The 27,886-nt window shown below is 43.6% G+C and overlaps 3 protein-coding genes across 4 annotated transcripts; 1 reads left to right on the top strand and 2 right to left on the bottom strand.

The window, feature by feature from the left end:
* Positions 1-49: 49 nt before the first annotated feature.
* ptger3 (prostaglandin E receptor 3 (subtype EP3)) lies at positions 50-6,288 on the bottom strand. The gene is made up of 2 exons (XM_061684177.1): positions 5,434-6,288; positions 50-382 (listed from the first exon to the last, which is right to left on the bottom strand). Exons 1-2 carry the CDS (start codon positions 6,286-6,288, stop codon positions 50-52), a joined length of 1,188 nt encoding a protein of 395 aa, XP_061540161.1.
* Positions 6,289-7,662: 1,374 nt separating this feature from the next.
* zranb2 (zinc finger, RAN-binding domain containing 2) lies at positions 7,663-13,163 on the bottom strand. Its single transcript, XM_061684547.1, is given in 11 exon segments — positions 7,663-8,306; positions 8,493-8,619; positions 8,622-8,641; positions 8,997-9,056; positions 10,144-10,304; positions 10,484-10,660; positions 11,480-11,556; positions 11,656-11,738; positions 11,819-11,927; positions 12,411-12,463; positions 13,033-13,163. Coding segments are annotated over 11 exon segments (981 nt in total). The 5' UTR covers positions 13,089-13,163; the 3' UTR covers positions 7,663-8,248.
* Positions 13,164-13,715: 552 nt separating this feature from the next.
* On the top strand, positions 13,716-27,639 carry LOC133406787 (hydroxylysine kinase-like). Of its 2 annotated transcripts, none has more exons than XM_061684703.1 (5): positions 13,716-13,883; positions 24,239-24,546; positions 25,386-25,528; positions 26,572-26,752; positions 27,068-27,639. In XM_061684703.1, exons 1-5 carry the CDS (start codon positions 13,873-13,875, stop codon positions 27,508-27,510), a joined length of 1,086 nt encoding a protein of 361 aa, XP_061540687.1. In that variant the 5' UTR covers positions 13,716-13,872; the 3' UTR covers positions 27,511-27,639. The 2 variants fall into 2 exon arrangements, with proteins under 2 accessions (XP_061540687.1, XP_061540688.1); XM_061684704.1 differs by lacking the exon at positions 13,716-13,883 and adding an exon at positions 23,275-23,355.
* Positions 27,640-27,886: the final 247 nt, after the last annotated feature.

The raw sequence follows: 27,886 nt of genomic DNA, 5'->3' as shown, positions 1-27,886 counted from the left end.
TCAATGTGTCAAAAAAAATAATAATAATCATAATAATAATCCTTCTCGTTCAAAAGTCTCCTTTGCTACTTTGGGGTTTCTGGAGGTTTTCTTTGTTCTGCTTATTAAGTGCATCCAGAGCCGTTTGGGTCTCCTTCTGATCCTCTATGGAGCAGTTGGTGACGGCATTGGCCACCAGGCAGAACTTGCGAAGGAGAATCTCTCTGAGGAGCAGGTAAACCCACGGGTCCAGGATCTGGTTGAGCGAGGCCAAGCGGATGGCGGTCAGAAAGAAGTTACAGTCCAACTGGATGTCTCGCACAGAGGAGGGATGGGAGCTCTCTGCTGAGGAGTTACATTCATGAGAGGACACCTGAGTGGAGATCATCCTCAGCATCAGCACCTGTGGAGGGAGACAGCCACCTCATTCAGTCTTCATCACGACAAAAAATTCATCTCACGGGGTAGTATTAATAATAAACAAACTGAAATAATACATTTCCACGCCTTTCAGTTTGAATTCCGAGAAACAAGCCTGAACACTAACTAATGCAGGGTTATTAAAAAATCCTTAATTTATTATTTATCAGAATGCTAGGATACATTCAGACCCATGCTATCTTATTGAATAATAGAATACATCATTGTATTATAGCGCAACTGCTGAGACACAACCATTCACACTGATGATCTTGTACATCACATAAGTAACAGACACTCCCCTCCAAAAGTAATTGGAACTGTGAGGACTTTAGTTTTTTCCTGCAGATCAACAACATTTGCGTTTGACGTTGAAATTCAAGAGACCAACATTTTGCTTTTATCGTCGGGTATTTTTTGGTGAACTGAACGGCTCTCCTCGATCACTTCAGAGAGCCGGCTCCTAATGGGAGCCTCTTGTATTTCCTCCCCTTCTCTCCCACTTTCTTTCTACAAGTCGCCCGTCGTTGGTCAAAATGTGTGGTCTCTGTGTCTGCGCAGAGCAGGGGGGAGCAGTAATACACAGCACACAAAGGAGGGAGGGAGATAGAAAGAGCAAATGTCCGCAAGGAGAAACAACACAAATGTGCTGGATAGGAATACTTAACAAACTGAGTGACAGTGGGAAAAAGAGTAAAATCTTTCAATTTGATTAATAATACCAACGTAGAGTTTAGAGTCTGCAAAAAAGAAAAAAAAAACTCTTATAGAGCCGGCTCTACAAACAACCTGCAGAGGCACAATGCACTCGTCCGTGCAATAGGAAGAATAAAGACAAGCATTTGATATTACTGAAGGTGCCAGTGTGTCTCGTGCAACTGTTGCTGGTGATGCTGGAGACTCTGCATTGCAGCAATCTCCAAAACAGGGCACATGATTTCCGACAGAAGAAACCAGATCAGCTCCTTAAAAATGAGCCACTTGGTGTTTCTCAATGCCAATCTTAACTATGCAGTAGACCATCACAAAAGAAGAATTTAAAGGTTTCGTTATATCACGGGCTCACAGGCTTGTTGTTTTTGCCAGAACAAGAACTGCAAGTAAATATTAAGTCTTCTCTTTATTTTAAGTCTTTATGCTGCAGTACTTTTCTTCCCCCAAAAATATGACATTATCTTTCAAATAATACCATATTTTATGTTGTCCATCAGACCCAGATGTAAACCTGAAAATAAAAGATGACCAGGTCCTGTCTTGTCTCGTATTCATCGATTGATGTCGACCGCAAATGTTTCAGTGTATAACAAAAATAAAGAAATTGGCCTCAAACTTGCAATACTTTTGTCCGGGAGTGTATGCTGGGATGTATTAAACGTATTATGTTTGTCGTTTCTTTTTTTTATTTGACATTTCAGAAGAGGGTCAGCATCTCCCAGGATTCAGATGCAATATCCAAATCCAAAATGCGACCATACAAAATGCATACTGGAACAAGAAATGCTTAATTATAATAGTGTATAAAGTGTAGAATTTACTGCGTCTTCTGTTGTGACTGACGCCACTCCAAGACGACAATGAGCAGCTGTCACAGAACAAGGACCCCACTTTACTAACACTGATACCACAGACAAGTGGTTTCAAAAAACGTCTTTGGTCGTACAATTACACGTGTAACTGACAATGCATGTCCTCATAACACATGGAGCAGACCCCTGAAACAGAGCTCAGCTAAGTGGATTGGCCCTTAATGGATAGCAAGGGGCAGTGTTTCAGCGGGAATCGTGAGGGTGGGAGGGCACCATTCATCTGCTCAACGCCTGGCAATGGGAAGAAACACAGGAGGGATACACTAAGAAAAAGCACATGCAGTTGTCTTGTCAGCTTGCCTGGGAATATACAAGAACATGTTCAGCACCTTTAATGGTACACACAGTGGAGTGCAATAATTGCCCATTAGGTTTCTAATTTGAGATACGGAAATGGACACCTTTTTCAGCTAGTGTGGGATCAAACAGAACATTGTGGTGTCTGCTCTTGTGAGTGTGCTGCTGAAAGGAGATAAAGCATCTCCAGAGACACACAGCGACAATTCTATGTGCGTGCGTGCATGCGTGTCCATATCTGTCTGTTGAATTGTTTGCGAATTGTCACAGCGGTTTATACCTCACGGCACCATGAGTAAATAAACAGTGCATCACTTGTACATATAATCATGGGAATGCATTCACGTTAATGGATATGTGTGATAATGAACAGTTTTTCTTATTGTGATGCATTTTTATTGTGCTTTTTAGTTTAATCGTCACTCACAAGATCATGAACGGAAAAGCAATGATGTAATTGCTTCACAACAAAACACTTCTAAAGGTTGGATATACGCTGCAGAACTTTAAATTTAGTGCCTGTATTCGATTTTTATAACTATTTACATCTTTAGAATTTTATTTCTAATTGGCCAATGTCCAGAGGTGGGGGTAGTGTCGCCAAATATTCTACTCAATTAAGATGACTGTTACTTGCCAATAATGTGACTCAAGTAAAAGTAAACAGTAGTCCTCCAAAAAAATACTTGAGTAAGAGTAAAAATTACACAGTGAAAAAACTACTCAAGCACTGAGTAAATGGTGAGTAACTTGAATTAACTTGAATGAACATCGATAAACTAATAATAACTAAATGGAAAATGTAAATGTCCAAATCCTGCTATTTTCGTGTGTGTGCGCTGTGTATGTGTGTGTGCGCGTGTGTGTCCGCGTGTGTGTGTGTGTGTGTGTGTGTGTGAGCGAGATTAGTACTTACCCCAAGAGATGCATGTTTTACAGTTACTTGTGATAAAATAGGGCTAATGTGGGCTACTATGTACAGGCAAAGCAACAACAAAACATCTGCAATTTACGTCAAAGTGTTTTCTCAAGTTAGAAGTGGGCTGAAACGTCCACAGTTTGGATCAGGGATCTGATCCCCGGCTACAGAAACTGGCTCTAGGGACGTGGAATGTCATCTCTCTGGCAGGGAAAGAGACCGAGCTGCTGTGTGAGGTTGAGAAGTTCCGATTAGAATTGGCAATACTGTCTCTAAACATTCACTCACACAATTCTGGGGAACTATATATTTTTAGTTAATTACGACTATTACTATTATTTTTGACCAGCACGGAGGTCCAGTGGTAAGCCCTTCTGCCTCCAAGTTCCGAGGTTCAGGCTCCATCTCGGCTCTGGCCTTCCTGTGTGGAGTTTGCATGTGCATGCCAATGTCCTATGGGGTCCCTCAAGGGTCAGTTCTTGGACCCCTCCTGTTCAGCCTGTATATGCTACCCTTGGGTCAAATTCTTGAGAACCTCAATGTTGACTATCATAGCTATGTAGATGACATGCAGTTATATCTAGCAGTGACTCCAGATGACTACAGTTCATTTGAGGTGACCTTTATTTTGATTACTTCTTTCAGCTACATGTGAAGATCAAAGTATTAACAACAGCTCTTAGTAGTACATATGTGAGCTACCATCAAATTAATAGCACCTCTCTGACACAAAACTGAAATATTCGCAACAACCGTTCAAATGTGTTGTTGACAGTACTTTTGATATCAACATGGGCAAAAATGTTTATGTTTCTCCAACGTGGATTGTGATATTTTTCCTTTATAGATTTCTTTCCATCCATTCCAACATTTTAATTTCAGCTGCTTGGGACCTGATTGTTGAAGAACTCTAATATTGTACTTATTATACGATATCATAAAGAACTGGAGGCTGCCTGGTGGGAGACTTAGTGGTTGTCAACAACCATGGATTTCAAATTAGTTTTAAAGGCACAATTTTCTTATCGTGACCTGACAAACTATTAACAGAACTGTTTTAGACTCTTCTTAGTGCTGCAATAGCGTGATTCCCAACCCCTGTGATGAGGTCGATTTGTGTGCCATGAGAGAACATACGGCTGTTGATTTATTTTCGTGAAAAATATTTATTTACGACAATCAATTTACTATATTTGTTCATCTATCTATGGCAGCAACATAGAGTGACAGGCACTTCCACTAGAGGGCAGAAAGTACAATTAATCTGTGTACCCACCTGTTGCCATTTACCTGCATATGACAGAATAAAAGCTTTGTGTTCAACGAAACAGGTCTACATGTCACACTGACGAGTAATTGTGAATAAATGAGACAAAATAATCATGGTTTCAGTAAATATACTGTTTTGTGTCAAATACAGTGGATATAAAGTCTACACACCACTGTTCAAATGCCATCTTTTTGTGAGATAAAAAAAAAATGAGACCAAGCTAATTCATTTAAAAAGGTTGTTTTGTTAACACTGACTGGTATTTGGAACTGTTCATCCGCCCCTGAAACTCGGCCACTCCGATGGCCACCTCCATCGTATGTGTTTGTGGCAAATTTTCATTTCCTTTCTACAGAGCCATAAATAATTCCATCCCGCACCCCAAAGATTTCGATTATTTTTTTTTTTTTATTGAGTTGCATATGTTACAGGTCGGCGGCACGGTGGCCGACTGGTTAGAGCGTCAGCCTCACAGTTCAGAGGACCCGGGTTCAATCCCCGGCCCCGCCTGTGTGGAGTTTGCATGTTCTCCCCGTGCCTGCGTGGGTTTTCTCCGGGCACTCGGGTTTCCTCCCACATCCCAAAAACATGCATTAAATGGAGACTCTAAATTGCCCGTAGGTATGAATGTGAGTGCGAATGGTTGTTTGTTTGTATGTGCCCTGCGATTGGCTGGCAACCAGTTTAGGGTGTACCCCGCCTCCTGCCCGATGACAGCTGGGACAGGCTCCAGCACGCCCGCGACCCTAGTGAGGAGAAGCCGCTCAGAAAATGGATGGATGGATGTTACAGGTCACATTCATGTTTGAAAAAATGTTTGAAATAATTTATCATTGTCTCATTTTGTATCCCACAGAAACGAGCCATTTGAACTGGGGTGTGCAGACTTTTTTTTTTGATATCCACTGAATGTGGTTAACATAGGCCAGTATACCGCAAAGGGAGTAGGGATAGAAACATACCAGTAGAGGAGACCAGCACACAAGCAGGACGCACATAATCCCCATGAGTTGAATGACAGTCTCCGTGGTGAGTCTTTCCCAGTGTTTGGAGGCCTGAGACGTACCCGACTTGGTCTTACAGCGAATGATCAGGCCGCGGATGGTGACCACGTTGCAGGACACCGTGACGAGCAGCGAGAAAATCCCCAGTAAGGCAAAAGTGAAGGAGAAAAAGATGTTGCCGGGCACTTCTCTGTCCCCGGTGCTGATAAAGCACCAGGTGCCGGGCCACTGACGCGTGTACTTGCCCACCCCCGCTACGGGCAGGAGGGCGAAGAGCAACACCAGGCACCAGATGACCACCAAAGTCTGCTTGGTCACGCTGGTCTTCATGTGGTTGGAGTACCAGTGCGGGTTGGTGATGGCCGTGGCTCTCTCGATGGCCATGGCGCTGGCCATGAAGAGCGCGCACAGACCGAAGGTGGTCATGCACACGCCAAAGAAGGCGCACAGGTTGCCCGACGAGTCGATGCGCTCCCATCTCAGGTCGGCCCGATAAACCGAGATCACTATCGGACTCGTCAGGAGCTGGCCGAACAGGTCCGTCAACGCTAAAGACCCAATGCAAAGCAAGAAGGACTTCTTCCTTCTATTCTCCTTTCTCCTGTAGGAGGTGTAGACCAGGACGAGCGCCAGAGAGTTGCCCACCATGCCCGTGGCCATCATGGTGATGGGGAAGACGACCGACACGTAACCGCAACCGGCGTCAGTCCCGGTGGCGTTTTCTTCTCCCGCCGACTTGGAAACATTGGACGTCAGCATGTCCCCTATTGTGCTTTGCGAGCCCTCAAGAAAGTCACACTTGTCCGAAGTCATCCTTTCGGACGGGCTAAGAAGCGGAGAAGAATCACAAAAGGCGGCCGTGTGCGCACCATCTCTTCAGGTCCACACTGAGCCGAGCAGCTCTGTGCGTAAAAGCGGCCCCAGTCCGGAGGCGGGACTAGCGGGGAGGTCGACAGCAGGGGCCACGTTCACCCCAATTTCATTGAATCTCAAGTGGGCCGGACCACTATATTCGTGGCCTTAATAAGAAAATCAATCACCTTTCAATGGATTTGTATTCACATTTATTGTGTTGCAGGAATTTCTGAACAAAATTGAGTTCAACAATTTCATGAATCATTTCTCATTTACACGTGCCACTTACACATCACAATGGCTCTGTATACATTATCCTATTATAAAACTTTAGAGCTAGGAATTATTTTAAATTTGCATAATCTTTTCAGAAAGGTTGGATGTCACTCTGCCTTGAAAATGTATACAAGTTGTGGCAGTGCAATTAAAAAAAACGTTGCCTCAAACAAACCTTTCTTCAATCAAACTGTTGACTATCTCGCAATAATTCTGGTATTCGTTTTCACATAGTGTATAGTGCAAAGGTTGCATTTTATTGCTCCTGAAACTTGGCATCTTTTAGCCTTCATATGTGTATCACTATCAGGCGTTAAATCCCAACAGCCTATTCCAGAATATCATTTAAATCGTCGTCAGTGCGCCCTCCAGTGGACAAAATTAGCAATAAATTACTTTTGTTGGAAAAAAAAAAAGAATGCAGTTCGTGTTCTCTATCCCCACGGGCCACTCATGGCCCATGGGCCATTCATTCACTTGGCACCACTGATCTAGCGCCTCCTATAAGTGAAACGGTTGAAAGGTATGATTGCAGCGTTTAAAAGTGTATGAATGACAGTGACGTTTTTCATGTATTTTTTTTTAAAGCTCTATTTGAACCACTCAATGTGCTTGAAATCTGCAGGCATGCTAAGTCTTAAGAATCCTGAAGTGCACATGAGGTTTGATAGCATTTGATACATTCAATATACAGTAGTTTACGCTCAATGCGTTTTGTGTCAGAAAATGTGCTCCAACTGTTGGTTGTGTCAACTATTTGTCATCACAAAACCGTGAAATGTATAATGTGCTTATTTTAAACCATCCACATGGCATCAAACTCGAGAAAATTGATCAAAAAAGTTCATTCTAATGCTGAAAAAGCACCCAACAGGTGACTTATCTGGCCGTTACTATCGAAGCTAATAGTGTTAGCTCAAAAGCTTGCTTAGCCTTCTGGCTACAAGCTGAACTATTTAACAACATGTTGCATTTTCCTCAAAAGCTGTAATAGGAATCATATTGTGAGGGTATAGAAATGCGTATGCTTGAAATCTTCAGAGAAGTGACAAGGGACGCGGTTGACAAGACTTTATTTACACACATACAGTTTCATATGTAGAAAGCAGTCACGTTGTACTCTAAAAAGTCTTGTTACACTAATATGGGCAATTTGTGAATCAAATCCAAACATTGTGGTAAGTGTTTGACAAATGAAAACATCTAAGCTAACTTTGATTGAAATTTGTACTGTTCGTGAATAACAAAACCTTTGTAATACTTACCTTAAAAGCAAAGTAAACAACCAGTATTCGATCCTACGTGTACTTTTCCCTAGACAGATTCTTCGTATACTTGAGAGGATGCCATGTCCCGAGGGAAATTCTACAGGTCCCCAAAGAACAACAAATACTGCCACCAACATGATCCCTAAATAGGGACCAACCATTTACATTGAATGGCCGTATTTTTTTATATGTCTGGACATTTGTCACAAGTTGGGCAGAGAGTGTGTTGACATATAGGGAGAGTTGCTACTGTATAGTTTTTGTGTGTGTATGTGTGTAGATGGTGAACAGCATACTGTATGGATGTGGTTGTTCCTCTCATGGTAACATGCACTTGCACTGAGGTTTATTTCACTGAGGCATTAAAATTTAAGTTATTTCTTTTTAGAACTGGAGCCAGAATGGGAGGATCCGGAGGACTGGTTGCTGCGCCTGAAAGCACACAATATGATGGGAAGGGAAGATACGTTAGCATTGATAGTCATCAACATTTAGATCAGCATACTTGTACTGTATCAAGTCAAGGTCAGTGCATGAAAACCAACACGACAAGGTCGTGAGCGAGGCGATAAACGGCTATAGTGAGTGCCACTGTGGTATTCCACTTTAAACCCAAACCTTTCGGACGAACGGGATCTAGAGCGCCTCCGTTTTCTCCCTGCAGATGACGACCTGGAGCGACTGCGCTTCTGTCCCCCCTCGGGTGAGGAGGACGGGGAGACGGATCTCTTCCGGGGTGAGGATCCCTTCCAGACCTGGAGCTGGATCTTTTGGAGGGATAAACCAAGCACTGAGGTCAGTAGGGTCTGGGAAAGATTAGCACCATGATGAAGCCTCAGAGTACAAGCTATAGCTTTAAAAAGGTACTGATCTGTTTACTTTGTGGTCATACAGAACAATTTCCAACCAGGGCCAAATTGCAATTTATAACTAACAATGGGGTCAATTATGTACCTAAAACTATTTATATTTTCTGTCCTTCAATAGAACGGGGTTTGTATTGATCCATTGATCCCAATGTAGTCTTAAATAAATGGAATCTATGTCATAACACTGTTTGAGTAGCCTTGGGGCCCATACAAACACTCTCCGCGGAGAGAGAGTGCATGTCACCTCATTCACCTGGAGCGGGACCTCGAGCGAGATCCGGATCGGGAACTAGAGGAGCTCCTAGAACCGGATCTGAAAGACAAAAGCAAACAAAAACTCTCCAATATTTTTGGAAAGACGAACTATCAACGTGCTACACATTGGGGAACCATTTAAAAAAAAATCTGTTGAGTTGGATTTTTATGCTGATTAAAACTAAAATTGGCATGCTGATTCCAAAATTGCAGTCATTTTTCTCGCACATCAAGTTTTTTCTCCACAGTTTACCCCTCCAGGTAAGCAAAATTAAACTGATTAGCTGTAGTAAGACTTGCCAGCTGATTACGATTGGACTCATCTCCAGCTACGTGGCAACTGGTTTGTGCAGTCACAATTGAGACAGTACTATCAATATCTGCAAACTGAAAGCTAGCATAGAAGGAATTAAGAGGATTTGTGATGGCTTTTCTCTCAACCTTGTAACCATGGCCATACCGTTGTAAGTTCCATTTCGTTTTATGCCGTTTTGTGAGTTTTCAAAGCTTGTAACTATTCCATCTTAAGTGTTTTATTTAAATAGGTATACATTTCCTTTGTTCAAAAACTTGACGTGATGAGAGCAACAGATCAGTTTTTGATTCCGCACCCAAAAATTTGTTAAAAACAGCTATCAGACCTAACTCAACAAAAATTGTGTTCCCAGTGTAATGATCAAAACAAAAAACAGACATTCTCCTCTCTATAGATGGCATATAAATATTTACCATAGGTTATGTGTAAAGTTTAGAAACCTGTGTTTAATTTTGGCTTGTCTCTTTTGTATGACATCACACAATTTCCACAGTAACACATCACGACCAGTCATTTACCCTTCCATATTGGACTACCTCCAGTGGCTTCAAAGCTAAGGCTTACAGCTCCATCTGTTGTTCTAGCAGGTGAATGGCAGCTTGCGAAAGGCTTCTCATGGAAGTCAAAATATATCTTCACATATTAAGAGGGCTCATTCAGTCTACAGTCTATACAGCCCAGTAGGAGAGGGACTAAACCATGACAACACAATAAATGGAAAAATACGAGACAGCAACATGGAAAGTATGGAGATCAGTTAATCAGAAGGAAAGTTGAGAGCTGATACTGACATTTTGCCCGGAGTTACCCTTGACCTGTACCCGTTTACCTGGACCTCGACCGAGAACTGGAGCTGGATGAGCGCGAGGACGAGCGGGAACGGGACGAGCCCGAGCGGCTGCCCCTTTTCTTGGCTTGCTCTTTTTCCTCATCGCTGGCATCCAGGTTGTACTTGGAGAGGTCGCCGTCATCGTCATCTTCGTCTTCATCCTAAACAGCAAGCATTTGGTGAGGTTAACAAGACTTCGCACCCCTTCCCCAAGATTGTATTAATTGCTTTCAAAAGCCAGCGCTTGACAGCTGTGCTAAAATATTTACACAAACAAAATGCCTTGCTCATACTGTATTATTCAAGTCTTTCCATCTCATGCTGCAGCCTGTGTGCTTACATCCAGTTTGTACTTGGACAGGTCACCGTCTTCGTCGTCATCCTCTTCATCGTCATCGTCCTGCGGTGGCGGTGGGGGTGGCTGAGCTTTTTTCACTACTTCTTTCTTTTCACTTCCTTTTGAGGAAGATGTCTTGCTACTGCTCTTACCACGATACTTTTTCTTTTTCCTCCCAAACTGTGTTATGAATCAGATATTAACAGAATAAATACAGCAATTGTTTATTGCATCCTGAACATGCACCCACAACAGTATATCATTGCTGTCAGATGACAACCTCAGAACAGGACAACGTTCTTCCTCATGCTCCGATAACAGTGTATAAACAACCAATTAAGACAAGTTTGAATTAATGCCATGTTTTAACAAATTATCTTGTTAAATCACTGACCTAGGTGGTCAGTGATTTAACAAGAAGATTTAACTGTCTTTTGATGGGCAGTGACAACATGCTGAAGAAGAGCGCCAACCACTTTCACCAAGTTTTGATTAACCAAAGCGCGTGCAGGAAAAAAATTGGGTGGCTACATTTTCCATTCAACTATGAATTATGCAGATTTGAATGGACACTATCACTGCAATACTTTTCTGACATCTTGATCTTAAAGCGGGGCACACACATACCGACAACCGAGAGAAATTTTAACATTTTTCCTCCCTTGTGCAAGAATTAGTAACCGTAATGTAGTTACTAGATAAGCAAACAGATAGCCTTGCTTCTTCCATTTCTTCTTCTTCTATTATACAGTAATTATTATTCTTTCTTCACATTTTTTTCCTCATCATGTACACAGATTTACAGTTTATAAGTTTAGTATTTACAAATATGTCCTTGTTCAAGCACACGCACGCCTGCATAAACATTTCACCATTTGAACAAGGAGCTTCGTATCCTTCCTAATAAATGGCAACGTGACATGATTGTCATTGAACAGCAACAATACGCACAATCACCCCCCCCCCCCCCAAAAAAAAGCACCATGAGGAAGGGCGCACCTCATCATATTCACCATCAGATTCCTCTCGCTCAATGTATTCCACATTTTCCCTTTCATTAAAACCACCACCATAACCTGAAAGTGTATCAGAGAGACATGGAAGAGAGATCGCATTGCATAATTGATATAATAGAATAGATACAGGAATGTTGCCCTTTTTTTTTTCTAAATGACCTGTTCTCTCTTCAAGCTTGGCATATTTGGGAGTGTTACACATGTTGCACTCCGACCGCCTCGCCCAGTTAACGTTTCCACATCTTCAAGGGCATGAGAGAAGGGACAAACATGAACATAAAATCTAGAACTTAATAGGAACGCAGCTACAACTGACACTTACGTTTTACATTGCCAATCATTAGCACTGAAAAGTCCTCTACTCTTCTCAGCCAGAGTTTTCCCAATCTCTGTCCCTCCTGCTTTCATCATCTTGGCCTCTGTGGTTTTCTCTGCCCAAAAAAGAAAAAAAGAAAAAGAAAAAAAATGCTCAGGAGTTCCAGTATCTCTTAGATCAGTGATTGCCAATGATGTGCTGCGAGAGATCATTAGGTGTGCTGCAGGAGATTACCCAATTCCACTTCATTGGTCCAATAAATATTTATTTCCTAAAAATAATGTATTTGTGCATGCATGTATGTATGCCAGAGATGTTTAATGACCGGCAGAACTATGAAAAGCTCTTCCACTAGGTGGCAGAAGATACAATTAACCCGTGTATCCACCTGTTGCTATTCATACAGCTGTGTGTTCAACTAAACAGGCCAGATTTCAGACTAAGTAAATATGTGAGTAAATTCAGACACAAGCAGATATTGTGGGACTTCATGGTGGTGTCCCGTTAAAAATTTGTAATGTAAAATAGGCGTCTACAAAACACTTTCTTTGAATCAGAATTGAATCCCTAGATTAAACATTCATTTCACCAGACTCACCTCTCCCACATCTATTACAACTTGTTCTCCTTGCAAAGTTCACGTTTCCACACCTGAAAAAGACAACACATCAGTAAGCAAATACTGCATCGTACTAAAACGTACACGGAGCTTGTTAGTGTTGACTTGGTGCAGCACCTTGACACGCTTCCTAAGATACAAGACGGCAAAGCAATAAGCACTGCAGCTGTCCGCTACTTGAGACGTTAGAAACGAATCTCAAAATCTCATGACACCTTGCCCTCCACGCCGGGGGGTACGACAAAAAAAAAAAAAAAACAACACCACGCAGAATCGTTAATAGAGGCTCGCCGAAAGCAGCTAACGTTAGCCGCCTCGCTAGCTTGCAAGTCAGTCAGCAAACACAAACAGAATCGCCGACAATTAAAACCACTAAAGCCCCTCTATTAATCGAGGCTCGGCTGTTATCGTTGTTTTTCTTCAGCTTCTTGGATAACTAATAAGAATGAAGATGGCTACTTGGTGGCGAACAATGCAAGGCCTGGCAAGCTAAACAAAGTTGACCTGCGGCTACTTCACCATATAATCAGCCCTAAAAAAAAAAACAACGAACAGATTATTTGAATAATCTACAGTCATTTAATATCGTATGCTATCTTACTTTTTATCGGGACATATCCAATCCCCGTCGCTTACTCGAAAGCTTTTTCCCGACATGACGATTCGCGTTTGAACGCCAAGTAGCACTGGCGCTTGCTAGCCAAACGTGTTCTATGCGCTTCAAACAGCACCGCCCACCTCGAATGCTGCATTCAAATGCCGTTTGCCATTTTGAAAGTAGTTGTCCCAATCTCTAAACCCTAAATTACAATCCATGAAAATAATACTTAAAATAATTTTGTCATTTATTTTAAAATATATGTTTGGTTTATTTTAATCAGAATGTAAAATATTTATTCATTTTGAATTTATTTTATTATTATTTTTTTAAATTACAAAACATGCTTTAAAAAGGCACGGTGGGCGACTGGTTAGAGCGTTAGCCTCACAGTTCTGAGGACCCGGGTTCAATCCCCGGCCCCGCCTGTGTGGAGTTTGCATGTTCTCCCCGTGCCTGCGTGGGTTTTTTCTCCGGGCACTCCGGTTTCCTCCCACATCCCAAAAAACATGCATTAATTGGAGACTCTAAATTGCCCGAAGGCATGACTGTGAGTGCGAATGGTTGTTTGTTCCTATGTGCCCTGCAATTGGCTGGCAACCAGTTCAGGGTGGACCCCGCCTCCTGCCCGATGACAGCTGGGATAGGCTTCAGCACGCCCGCGATCCTAGTGAGGAGAAGCAGCTCAGAAAATGGATGGATGGATGGATGCTTTAAAAAAATGCTGTCCCACACTTTCATGTTACAACCGTAACACGAGTCGTTTTACCACATGGGTGGAGGCTGGTTTTAGCCACACACCTGAATTTCTGACCAGGAAGTGACACTGCATCCCTGTCCCTCATGGCTGCATGGTGAGTGATTACCTCTCATCCTTTTTAAAGAAATGTGTTCCAAAGTCTGAAAATCAGTATGTTACATTAATAATTGTCACAACTGTACACATATTATCTGCAAGTAAGTACACTTTTGGGGCCTCAAAGCAAAATATTATGTTTTGTTGTGTGTACAAGTGTTCAAGCATCTGTTGCTAGCCATTTACTTGTTAGCATGTTTGAGTTATGCTTAGGAATTAGCTAAAAATGTCACAACCGTAACAAATTGTAACGTTACGGTTGTGACGTAATAATTATGGTAGTGACAACATGTAATGTTCCACATATTCAAGGCAATGTTTGATCATTATTATTACATTATACTCTTAAAACAATAATAATAATAATGTTATTATATTATATTTGATTTGTAAAGCACATTTCATTCTTACGAATTTCAGAGTGCTAAATAGTGTATGATATGATAAAAGATGAAGATAATTTTGTTTTATATTTGACATTATGACATTAAGCTGGGAGAAAGCAAGCAGAAATGCCAAAAGAACATAAAAAGAGTGGAGCAGAGAGGGTGAGAGAGAATACAGAAAAAGATTGAGGGAAGACCCAGAGAAGTACGAAGAATATTTAAAGAAGGAATGAGAATGAAACAAGAAACCAAAGGAAGAAGGAAAGGTCAAATCTATCAGTGATTTATCTGACAGGGAGCAAAGGAAGGTCAGAACATCACAGGGTATTGGTGAAAAGTCAAAGAAAGATGGAGAGATTGTGCACAGCTTCCACGCCACCTCCCACACCCTCAAGCTCTGCGCATGATGGAACTCAAATTTTGATGAGTCTTAGAAAATAAACTTTGAAACTTGTTTAAAAAAATAATTTTAATTGATTTAGTTGTAAAACCCTTCATAATAAATTACTAAAATTATTCTCTAGAGGGTGTATGGACACAATATTAACAGATTAATATAATTTTTTTTATTGCAGTGTGTTGCTGTGTTACGGTAGTGACACATTTCAGGAGCGGAAAAACATTTTAAAAACAGGCAGACAATATATGAAATTTGACTGTGCCTTTACTTGATATGTACCATAGAGATATGGTACAATATATGTATGGACAAGGTTTTTGGAAAAAAAAACAACTTTTGAAAATGTGTTTCCAACTCTGGACTTTGCATGAATTTTTTTAATATATGGGCTGGAACAAATTGACTATATTATAGGCAGATGGCGGCACGGTGGACGACTGGTTAGAGCGTCTGCCTCACAGGCTGAGGACCGGGGTTCAATGCCCAGCCCCGCCCGTGTGGAGTTTGCATGTTCTCCCCGTGCCTGCGTGGGTTTTCTCCGGGCACTCTGGTTTCCTCCCACATCCCCAAAAACATTCATGGTAGGTTAATTGAAGAGTCTAAAGTGCCCGTAGGTGAGTGCGAATGGTTGTGTGTTTCTATGTGCCCTGCGATTGGCTGGCAACCAGTTCAGGGTGTACCCCGCCTCCTGCCCGATGATAGCTGGGATAGGCTCCAGCTCACTCCAGCTCACAAAATAGGTATAGCCTACCTGCAATTCAAGTGAATTCTGCCTTTTTATTTAAGTATTTTGTCAAGTTTTTTTTTCATTTGATTCAAAAAGTCTGCCTTTTTCAACGACAAAAAAAAAAAGTCTGCCTTTTTATTCATAAAAAGTGTCCCTTTTTATTTCATATTTTTCATGTTTGTTCATGTTTCATATATATAAACTGTTTTCATGTTTTCAACTGTGCATAAAGGCTTTTGTATGACTGGTCTATTTTATTGTGAAATAAGTTTGAGTTGCTGAAGAATGCCAAAAATGTCGATTGCGACATCATGACTAAGGCAAAACCAGTTGGGAACCACTTAGTAGCTGACTGTTTGAGTATGAAACTTACATCTACAGTGGTCTATTTCCCCAGACATTTTTTTGGCTTGAATATGGGATTTGATAACATTGGGATGTGATGTGATGTGTTAGAAAACTGGTCATTTTTTTCATAGGGTCCGTTGAGAAATGAAAAGACAGGGGGACAAGATATATAACTTCTTTTTAAAGAGAAGCAAGTCAGGCAACGGTAAGGTGGACAGAGAGAGTGTGAGTGAATTGCTTGTGTGTGTGTGAGTATCTGTAAGTGGGTAATAAGTTGTGTTTGTGTGTCCATTGTGTTGTAAAGATTGTTAATAAACTTTAATTTATGCGCACAAACATCTGTGTTCTTGGTATGTACATTGCAACATTTAGAGACTGATTGCAATTCATTGGTCGAGTATCAAATTCATTGTCGGAGTTTGTGGACCCCCTGAAATAGCCTTGGCCACCTCAAGGATAAAAGTCTAGCTCCGACACTGCTCTCGTACTCTCACCTTGGCAAGGAGTCCCACCACTACACGAAGTGGCGGAGACGCACCGAACCTTCCCGCCACGCCGCCAAGCGCAGACCGCAGAAAGCACCGTCTAGCACTGCGGTCAAGCCAGCCTCCACTCGTAAAGTAGCAGTCAAGCCAGCCGCCCCTAATTTTGTTCATACTAGGCATTACGGTAATAATTCTTTAAAGAAAATCTCCTAGTTATCACAACACCAGACCAGTTATGAGGGACACTACACCACCCCAGGTCTCCAACAAAAGAGGTCCCATCAAAATCTGATGTGGCATTTCAAAATAAAAGACTCTTGAATTTGGTATATTTTACTGTCATGATCACGGATTTCAAAAATTCTTTAAACAAAATCTCCTAGTTATCACAACACCAAACCAGTTCTGGGGGACACTACACACCCCCAGGTCTCCAACAAAAGAGGTCCCATCAAAATCTGATGTGGAATTTCAAAATAAAAGTCCACTGAAATAGGTGTATTTCACTGTCATGATCACGGATTTCAAAAATTCTTTAAAAAAAATATCCTAGTTATCACAACACCAGACCAGTTCTGGGATACACTACACCACCCCAGGTCTCCCACAAAAGAGGTCCCATCAAAATCTGATGTGGCATTTCAAAATATAAGTCCACTGAAATTGGTGTATTTCACTGTCATGATCACGGATTTCAAAAATTCATAAAAAAAAAATCTCCTAGTTATCACAACACCAGACCAGTTCTGGGGGACACTACACCACCCCAGGTCTGCAACAAAAGAGGTCCTATCAAAATCTGATGTGGAATTTCAAAATAAAAGTCCACTGAAATTGGTGTATTTCACTGCCATGATCACGGATTTCAAAGATTATTTTAAAAAAATCTCCTAGTTATCACAACACCAGACCAGTTCTGGGGGACACAACACCACCCCAGGTATCCAGCAAAAGTGCTCCCACGCAAATCTGATGTCCATCCATCCATCCATTTTCTACCGCTTATCCGAGGTCGGGTCGCGGGGGCAGTAGCTTTAGCAGGGACGCCCAGACTTCCCTCTCCCCAGCAACTTCATCCAACTCTTCCGGGGGGATCCCGAGGCGTTCCCAGGCCAGCCGAAGGATGTAGTCTCTCCAGCGTGTCCTGGGTCGTCCCCGTGGTCTCCTCCCGGTGGGACGTGCCCGGAACACCTCACCAGGGAGGCGTCCCGGAGGCATCCGAATCAGATGCCCCAGCCACGTCATTTGGCTCCTCTCGATGTGAAGGAGCAGCGGCTCTACTCTGAGATCCTCTCGGATGACCGAGCTTCTCACCCTATCTCTAAGGGAGAGCCCGGACAACCTGCAGACGAAACTCATTTCGGCCGCTTGTATCCTGGATCTCGTTCTTTCGGTCACAACCCACAGCTCGTGACCATAGGTGAGGGTAGGAACGTAGATCGACCGGTAAATTGAGAGCTTCGCCTTTCGGCTTAGCTCCTTCTTCACCACAACAGATCGATACAAAGTCTGCGTCACTGCAGACGCTGCACCGATCCGCCTGTCGATCTCCCGTTCCATTTTCCCCTCACTCGTGAACAAGACCCCAAGATACTTGAAGTCCTCCTCTTGGGGGAGGATCTCATCCCCGACCTGAAGAGGGCATGCCACCCTTTTCCGACTGAGGACCATGGTCTCAGATTTGGAGGTGCTGATTATCATCCCAGCCGCTTCACGCTCGGCTGCAAACTGCTCCAGTGAGAGTTGGATGTCACGGCTTGATGAAGCCAACAGAACCACATCATCTGCAAAAAGCAGAGATGCAATACTGAGGCCACCAAACCGGACCCGCTCTATGCCTCGGCTGCGCCTAGAAATTCTGTCCATAAAAGTTATGAACAGAATCGGTGACAAAGGGCAGCCTTGGGGGAGTCCAACGCTCACCGGAAACGAGTCCGACTTACTGCTGGATATGCGGAACAAACTCTGACTCCAATCGTTCAGGGACCGAACAGCCCGTATCAGGGGGTTCGGTACCCCATACTCCTGAAGCACCCCCCAGAGGACCCCCCGAGGGACACGGTCGAACGCCTTCTCCAAGTCCACAAAACACATGTAGACTGGTTGGGCGAACTCCCATGCACACTCGAGGACCCTGCCAAGGGTGTAGAACTGGTCCACTGTTCCACGGCCAGGACGAAAACCACACTGTTCCTCCTGAATCTGGGATTCAACTTCACGATGAACCCTCCTCTCCAGCACCCCCGAATAGACCTTACCAGGGAGGCTGAGGAGTGTGATCCCCCTGTAGTTGGAACACACCCTCCGGTCCCCTTTCTTAAAAAGGGGGACCACCACCCCAGTCTGCCAATCCAGAGGCACTGTCCCTGATGTCCACGTGATGTTGCAGAAGCGTGTCAACCAGGACAGTCCTACAACATCCAGAGCCTTGAGGAACTCCGGGCGAATCTCATCCACCCACCCCCGGGGCCTTGCCACTGAGAAGATTTTTAACCACCTCAGTGACCTCAACCCCAGAGATAGGAGAGCCCGCCTCAGAGAACCCAGACTCTGCTCCCTCATGGGAAGGCGTGTCGGTGGAATTGAGGAGTATTCTCCCCACCGGCTCACAACATCCCGAGTCAAAGTCAGCAGAGCCCCATCCCCTCTATACACAGTGCTGCTTCCCCCTCCTGAGACGCCGGATGGTGGACCAGAATTTCCTCGAAGCCGTCCGGAAGTCTTTCTCCATGGCCTCACCGAACTCCTCCCATGCCCGAGTTTTTGCTTCAGAGACCACCAAAGCTGCATTCCGCTTGGCCAGCTGGTACCCATCAGCTGCCTCAGGAGTCCCACAGGCCAAAAAAGCCCGATAGGACTCCTTCTTCAGCTTGACTGCATCCCTCGGGGATTGCCGCCACGACAGGCACCAACCACCTTACGGCCACAGCTCCGGTCGGCCGCCTCAGCAATGGAGGCGCGGAACATGGTCCACTCGGACTCGATGTCCCCCGCCTCCCTCGGAACATGAGCAAAGTTCTGTCAGAGATGGGAGTTGAAACTCCTTCTGACAGGGGATTCCACCAGACGTTCCCAGCAGATCCTCACAATACGTTTGGGCTTGCCACGTCGGACAGGCATCTTCCCCCACCATCGGAGCCAACTCACCACCAGGTGGTGATCAGTTGACAGCACCGGCCGCATGCGGCCGCAAGTCCGATAACACGACCACTCGATCATCGAACGGCGACCGAGGGTGTCCTGGTGCCAATTGCATGTGTGGACACCCTTATGCTTGAACATGGTGTTCGTTATGGACAATGCGTGACGAGCACAGAAGTCCAATAACAGAACACCGCTCGGGTTCTGATCGGGGGGGCCGTTCCTCCCAATCACGCCCTTCCAGGTCTCACTGTCATTGCCCATGTGAGCATTGAAGTCCCCCAGCAGAACAATGGAGTCCCCAGTGGGAGTGCTCTCCAGCAACCCCTCCAAGGACTCCAAAAAGGGTGGGTACTCTGAACTGCTGTTTTGTGCATAGGCACAAACAACAGTCAGGACCCGTCCTCCCACCCGAAGGCGGAGGGAGGCTTCCCTCTCATCCACCGGGGTGAACCCCAACGTGCAGGCGCCGAGCCGGGGAGGAATAAGTATACCCACACCTGCTCGGCGCCTCTCACCGTGGGCAACTCCAGAGTGGAAGAGTGTCCAACCCTTCTCGAGAGGACTGGTACCAGAGCCCAAGCTGTGCGTGGAGGCGAGTCTGACTATATCTAGATCGCCATGGTCCCCGCCTTCGGCCAGCGCTCAGCTTGCAATGCACCCGACCTCTATGGCCCCTCCCACAGGTGGTGAGCCCATGGAAAGGGGGACCCCCGTTACCCTTTCGGGCTGTGCCCGGCCGGGCCCCATGGGTGCAGGCCCGGCCACCAGGCGCTCGCCATCAAGCCCCACCTCCAGGCCTGGCTCCAGAGGGGGGCCCTGGTGACCTGCGTCCGGGCAAGGGAAACCTGAATCCATTAATTGTACTCGTCATAGGGGTTTTAGGAGCCGTGCTTTGTCTGGTTCCTCACCGAGGAACTGTTTGCCATGGGTGACCCTGGCAGGGGCATAAAGCCCAAGACAACTTAGCTCCTAGGATCATTGGGACACACAAACCCCTCCACCACGATAAGGTAATGGCTCAAGGAGGGGGTTTGATCAAGATATAGAAAACCGTCTTTCTTGTAACTATTTAATATACACTGTTTTCATTCCAGTTACTGATGGTGTCGTGGTTCATTTGCCTGACTTCAATGCAGCCAGCGTGGGTTTGGTTCCCACTCAGTGATGGTCTCTACAGTGTATGTGCCCTGCGACTGTCTGCCGACCAGCTCAGGGTTTTTTCTGTCTTTTGCCCACACTCAGTAAGGGTAGGCTGACCCCGCGACTCAGCAGGATAAGTGCTGTTGAAATGGATGGATCCATGCATGTCTTCCTTCCAGTGTCAGACTGGCATGAGAAATTACTTCAGTGGTTAAAGCGTTAATGTTGATACCCAAAAAAATCATATTTAATGATAAAACAATCTGGGTTTTTTACAGATTGCAGATATATTACATCAAATGGTGATGGGAGTAATGTAGTAGCATCCTGTAATTGTCTCCTACATGTACGAAGGGTCAAAGGTGTTGCGTTCTTCGGGCACTCCAGTTTCCTCCCACATCCCAAAAACATGCATGCTAGGTTAAAATGCCACATCAGATTTTGATGGGACCTCTTTTCTTGCAGACCTGGGGGTGGGGAGGGGGATGTAGTGTCCCCCAGAACTGGTCTGGTGTTGTGATAAGTAGGAGTTTTTTTTTTTAAAGAATTTTTGAAATCCGTGATCATGGCAGTGAAATACACCAATTTCAAGAGTCTTTTATTTTGGAATGCCACATCAGATTTTGATGGGACCTCTTTTGTTGGAGACCTGGGGTGGTGTAGTGTCCCCCAGAACTGGACCGGTGTTGCGATATCTCATTAAAAAGATTTAACAGATTTTTTCAGTCAGGGATAATGAAAGCAACATATGCAGTTTTCAGAGATTTTTATTTTGAAATACAATATCAGATCTTCATCAAACCTCTTCTAGTGGAGTCCTTGGTGGTCTGTCACACAGATCTGGCCTTGTCTTGCGATACCAATGGGATTATGTTGGGGTGGTTTTGGCTCAGTAGGTAGAACAGGTTCGAATGCCTGGTCCGACTATCCGCATGTCGAAGTGTCCTTGGGCAAGACACTGAACCCTAATTTGCTCCCAGTGGGCCTGGCAGTGCCTCGCATGGCAGCAGTCGCCCATTGGTTTATGAATGTGTGTGTGAATGTGAGGCTTTGTAAAGCGCTTTGGGCACTGTGATGATGTAGATAAAGCGCTATATAAGTGCAGTCCGTTTACCATTTATTTTTCTTAAGATATCAAATAAACAACATTTTTTAATGTATCTCAAGATTCAAATTAACTTTGCTGGTTGCATTCCTTAACCGAAGAGCACTGACATCCGTATTATTGGGAAGCTTTTATTTTGAAGGTGGCTTCGCCGCGAGTTGGCGACCTATTACCGTAATGCCTAGTATGAACAAAATTAGGGGCGGCTGGCTTGACTGCTACTTTTCGAGTGGAGGCTGGCTTGACCGCAGTCTGCTAGCGCCCCGAAACTACACTTTTGTGTGCATGGGCAGCTTACGGGCAAAGATCCGTCAGGAAGAAAAGGTGCGGCGCAAGTTTGCTCCGAGTGAGTGGCGACCAGCGGCACTCAAGGGCTCCGGCCGTCCTGCACTTGAAGTTTTTCTTTTGCTTTCCCCCCCTTTTCCTTCAAACTACCCTTTTCGGCGCCCTGGCCAAGCATCTGGGAGATCGACCAGCCTGCCTAAATTGTGTTCCACGCAACGTAAGTCCAACGTGCGGGCTTCTAAGTACAGATTGGTGTATATTTGGGTTTAAATTAACAGTAAGAGAAATCCCAGCTCTATGCATTGCTCACCGTACATCCTCATTCCAGCTTACACCCAGAGTCCAGCCTCCTTTACCAATGTTTGTGCCACGTGTGGGGAGAAGCTGGACCAAAGAGCAGGCGTAGGCAGATGTAAAACAATGAACAGTTTATTGAGGAAAGGTTAAGGAGGTGGTCCTGGATGTGTTGGCAGGCGGCGGCATGGACAGGTGGCAGGCAGTGGACAGAACAGGCGGCTGGCTTGGTGGCAGGAATAATGTAGGTCAGGAGCACTGGGAATGAGGAGACACAAGAGTTAACAAGGGAAGCAAGGAACAGTATAGCTTACTTGACATAAGGTGGACCGTAGTACCGCTAGAAGAGGCTGCAATACTTAAGAGTATACTTATACTAAGAACAGACAAGCTTATATACACCGGTGGCTGATTGAAGACAGGTGCTGAAAACAGAGAGGGGAGGGGGGAGAGAGAGGACACACAGCGCCATCCCGGCTCCAATAATGGAACTGCCAGGCAGTGTATGACAGTTTGTTTGTCTTTGTTCTGAAGTTAAACCCCTCCGTATTGTTTCCCTGTAGATTTCCCTGTTAGACTTCATTAAATTTTCTCGGAAATTCCACTTCCTGTGTCGTACTTTGGTGTGTGTGAGTGAAACAGTTAAGCCTCTGAAATCGAGGACTCTGATTTCATTCCTGTAGCAACCTTCTGATTATGAAACATAGAGGTTTTTCGTTCCTTTTCCTAAAATTTCCAAATATAAAAAGAGATGTGTTGCCCCTTTACGAGACAGAAATAGTTTGATTATAGCATTAAACGTAACAATGGAGCAACACAGGCGTCACTTCCAGTGTATTATTTTCCTAAATAAATTATGTTTTAATCCAAAACCAATATACGCTACAGTATGATTCCAGCTGTGTGGCTGCACGCAAGCGTTCAATGAGTTTCACGTGTCTTTGGTATACTGAAAAAGCTCTAAGAATCCTTCATCGACAATCGGGGATGTACAAGCCAAAATGTAACACAACACTAGGGCAACACCTCCTCAATTACCTGACATACCCTTCAAATACTCTGCATGTCGAAACATCACTAGAGGAAGTACTAGTTACGGAAACGTCCCTTCTCAGCAGATCGTTTTGCACGACGGAACACCGTCACACATTATGAGGTGAGTTGAGTTGACATTTGTCCTGCTGTTGCAAAAATAAGGGATCTTCTGTTTCAGTCATTTTAATTCTGGGAAGACCCAAACTCCACTCATAAGTACAACAAAAGCCATGTGGCATTTGGCAATATTGAGTCTTTAAATTTTTTTTTTTTTTAAATTAAAAGGTGGGGGCTTGGTGGCTGATTGGGTGTGGGGAGGGTGGTGGTCTGGTACCCTTGCCCCTCCCGTTGGGACTGGTCGGGTTGCTTCGGTTGTGCTGGGTTCTCGGGAGTGGGTGTAGTCCCCCTGGCTTGGTCCCCCACGGGATGGACTCGCTGGCTTGGGCCCCCCCTAACGGGTGGAGGGGGCCAGCCCCTCCCTTCCTCAATGTGCCGGCACAGCAACTCCGTACACCAGTTGACTAACATGCATGTGATATGGTGTTCAGATATGTAGCACGTTTATTCACTTCAACCACTCAATACCAACACACTATCATCAACTCCTTGTTTTTGCTGCACTTAATCGTAGGCCACTGTTGATGTTGTTAGTTAGGCATTAGCTGACTTGATTTTTCTAGCTGTAGGAAATGATTCAGCTGGTCAGACAGTTCCATTGTCCTCTATTTAAATTTCTATTCAGAGAAGTTAGTTGTTGTGTTGGGTGCATGTGATAATATTAAAGTCCAAGTGCTACTGAATAGCTGACTGGCATAGGCATTTTTAGCCCATTTTGGGTGTGCTGAGCCAGCCCTAAAATGAATCCCAGCACCCCTAAACCTCTGATCCTGGAAGTGCCGCTGTTGTCCAAAGACATCTTGACCTAACGAGCATGTGCAAGCAGAGTGATCGGCAATATCATATATATGTATCACCATGAGGATTTTTAAATTTTTTTTCCGCAGCATAATGTCAGCGAAGCAGACTACACCCACCCTCAGCCAGTCTCAGGCAGCAGCGCTTGTGAAGAAACACTACAAGCTAACTACATCTGAACTCCACTATCTGCCCAGCTTTGAAGACCAGAATATTTACATTGCGGTGGTTGAAGGTGGCGAGTATGTGCTGAAGATTATCAACTCAGAGGACAGTAAGGACCCAATCCTGTTTGAACTACAAACTTATGCCATGAACTTCCTGCATGAGAATGGACTTCCGACTCAAACAGCCCTGAAAACAACCACTGGAGAGGTCATGATCCTGGAAGACATTGGTAGGCGACCAGTCACTTAAGACTGAGGGAGGGTGTGAGTTGTTGTGCAGACACGTTGATATAATGCAAACAAACGTGCGCATAAGACAGCTTTTGGTCTTCTGCAATATTAGTGCAGTGCCGTGAAAAAGTATTTTCTCCCGTCTCAAATTCTTTTTTGCGACACTGTAATGTTTAAGATCATCAACAAATGTCAATATCAGACAAAGATAATCAAAGTAAACATAAGATGCAATTTTTAAATGGTGATATTATTTATTTGGTCTTTCACGATTGCACTATGTGAAACTGGTGCAATAAAATCTGTGTTCCTATACCACCACATCCTGGCTATTACGATCACTGGGCATTTATCTTGTCAACTCAAATGTGAAACGGATACACTCGTTACCATGGCGACGACACCAGCAATGGATTGCGTCATGTGTATTATAAGAAGAAACTGGGGGCGGGGGAACGTGTGCTGGTGGTCACCGGTGCTCGGGAGAGGACGTTCATTCAAGGATTGCTTGAGGAATGTTCACGTACTTTTAATACCATACGGTTCTCAAGCAGTCAACAAAATGTTTTGTAGCCTAGCAAGCTAGTGCTAGCACTCGGCGTAATGTTGAATCATGCTCTAAAGTTTCGGTGTGCGTGAGGTAATTTAATTACAATAAGTGAGCACCCATTCGGTGATCGGCCCCAAAAATCCTGACCGTGTAAAGCCTCATAATGTTTGGGGAAAAACTGTCAAAAATAGCAATTTCAGAAAGGGGTAAATACTTTTTCATGGCATTGTAGTTGCTGAGAGAGGTAATACATTGAAAGGCCGATTGTTGGATTGTTACCTTTGACAGATTGTGGCCATGGCTTGCAGAAGTACCTGGTGCGCCTGTTGACTTATTTGCCTGGATCCCCTATTTCCAAGGCACCTATCTCACCACAGCTACTTTATGAAGTGGGCCAGACTGCAGCCAGAGTGGACAACATTCTCAGACAGGTGCAAGTAATTCCGTTGTAAACCATTTGCACTGCTGTTTTTTACTACTAAGTGGAAAAAAATCATGTACCCCCCAGCTGTCCACCTTAATGCTTATGAATATTTTTTGATGACATCAAACATGGATGGCAGAAAATAATTGAACCTAAGGCTTTTCTTGATAGAAATAATCTTTTCATTTCACAGTAGACTAAAATGTGCAGTTCACTTAGGCGACGGCCTTCTTTTTTTTTTTTTATCTGATTGGCCTTTAATGGATGGGATGGACAGACCCTTCAATTGTTTAGAAGCGTCCAAAATAGTGTCATCTCTTGTTAATACAGAAGAACAGACCCTAATTTTTTATTTTCATTATGTTTGAAATTTCATGCATCTATACGTATTTCTGCTTGTTGTGCATCACTTCCTTCACAATCCACACATAGATGAACTCCATCTTCTCAATTGCTGTTGTTTTTTCCCTCTTTTTTTCCTCTCTTCTCTTCCTTCCCTTTCCCTCAAACCTCATTCAGACTGCATTTAAATACAAACTGCAACGGAGGGAGTGCTGCATCTCGAACTCTTCTGGTTAACTACAAAACACTTGTGGAATGACAGGTTTAAGAAAAAGAAAGCGAGAGGATAATTGCCACCCACACTTAATTACACTACCAGATTTAATTTCTAAAAATAATTTTGTGATGCAACTTCTCTTTGTAGTGAGCCTTTACTTCTCACAATGTACAGTACATACGAATCCTTAATACAGTCAACCACCTTGAAGGAGGTTGTCTAACCAGTACAGCAACACCTCTGTTTCGTATTGAAAAAAGACAATAAAAAAAATAACTGCCCCTATTATAGTTTCACTGTAAATGTGCTTTTCCTGTACGAGTGCAATATTTACTTTTTCTCTTTTCTTCAAGAGAACAAACAAACTCCACACATGGGCCTCTCCAAAGCAGATCGAAATGTAAACCATTTTTTGCTGTGAATCAAAATTGCTTACCACTCATGAACAGTGTTGCCTGTATACTAAGTTGTGTTTTCTATTTTGTTCCCAGATGGAACATCCTCAACTTAGCAAGTTGCAGAGGGACAATTTCAAATGGAGTTTGTCAAATGTTCCCATTCTGGAGAAATACTTGCATGTACTAGATGGAGACCCTCTCAAGGAGGTTGTAGGGTCTGTCCTCCATCAATACAAGACCACTGTCGCCCACAAATACCCCAGTTTCCGCAAGTGTGAGTATGACATTAATGTTTTAAAATTACGTATCAATAATTAAGGTGTAACTGATTAGTAGATTTTGGTCATAACCTGGTAGCTAAATTAAACATCCTGTTTTATAATGCTGATTTGATTGTAACTGTTGTTCATGCCTTTCCACTTTCTACACACATTACATGATACTGTGCATACTGAAAATATTAACAATCTGTTTAATAACAGTATTTGTCCCAGTTTTATGTTTTATAAAATGCTTCTAAAAAGGTTTTCTCTGATGTGATGTTTTGCGGATATTAACTTCTTATATCCTGTTTTGTGTCTGCCTTCAGGCCTCCTTCACGGGGACTTAAACGATCTCAATGTGCTCGTACAAGCTAATGAAGGCAAAGACTACACGGTTGCTGGTATAATTGATTTTGGGGATATACACTTTGGTTACTATGTCTATGAGCTAGCCATCACCATTATGTACATGATGCATTTGCACCACAACCCCATTGATGTGGGTGGACCTGTTCTCGCAGGCTGGGAAAGTGTCCTTCCTCTCAACGCGGCAGAGAGAGACTGCCTCTTTTGGTTGGTCCTGTCTCGCTTCTGTCAGCAATTAGTGTTGTGTTTGTACATTTCAAAGCAGCACCCTGAAAATGAGGAATACCTCATGCGTTTATCTAAAAGTGGCACTGGGATTTTACACAAACTTAATAACATTGGGAAGAAGCAGGTGGAGAAGGTGTGGTTCCAAACTGCTGCTCAGTTCAATGACAGAAAGTAAGAAATAAATGACATATTTCAAGAAAGCTTGTCTTGCCATTGTTATAGCAGATTTTTGACATATATATAAATAATATGCAAACAATCTTTACATCATTTAATAGTCTAATGACATAAATTTTGTCTAAAAGTTCAACCTGATGTGTAAAAAAATAAAGTTTAATATTAAACTGAAGTTCAAGTTTGTTTTTGTTTTTTTCCAGGGTAAAGAATGACATTCATTATCAATGAAAAATATATATTTTTTTGTGTTAAAATATTCTTCAACACAGTCAAGAGGAAATTCAATAAAAATACACTTGATGGAAAGAAGATTTAGACTTGGAACAAAAAATTCCAAAAGGAAGGGAAAAAGGAAAATGTGTGTCATGTCACCG

This window comes from Phycodurus eques, chromosome 8 (assembly GCF_024500275.1).
Source record: "Phycodurus eques isolate BA_2022a chromosome 8, UOR_Pequ_1.1, whole genome shotgun sequence".
Taxonomy (NCBI): domain Eukaryota; kingdom Metazoa; phylum Chordata; class Actinopteri; order Syngnathiformes; family Syngnathidae; genus Phycodurus; species Phycodurus eques.
Note: the sequence above shows the minus strand (reverse complement) of the source record. Positions and strands in the feature narration are given on the sequence as shown.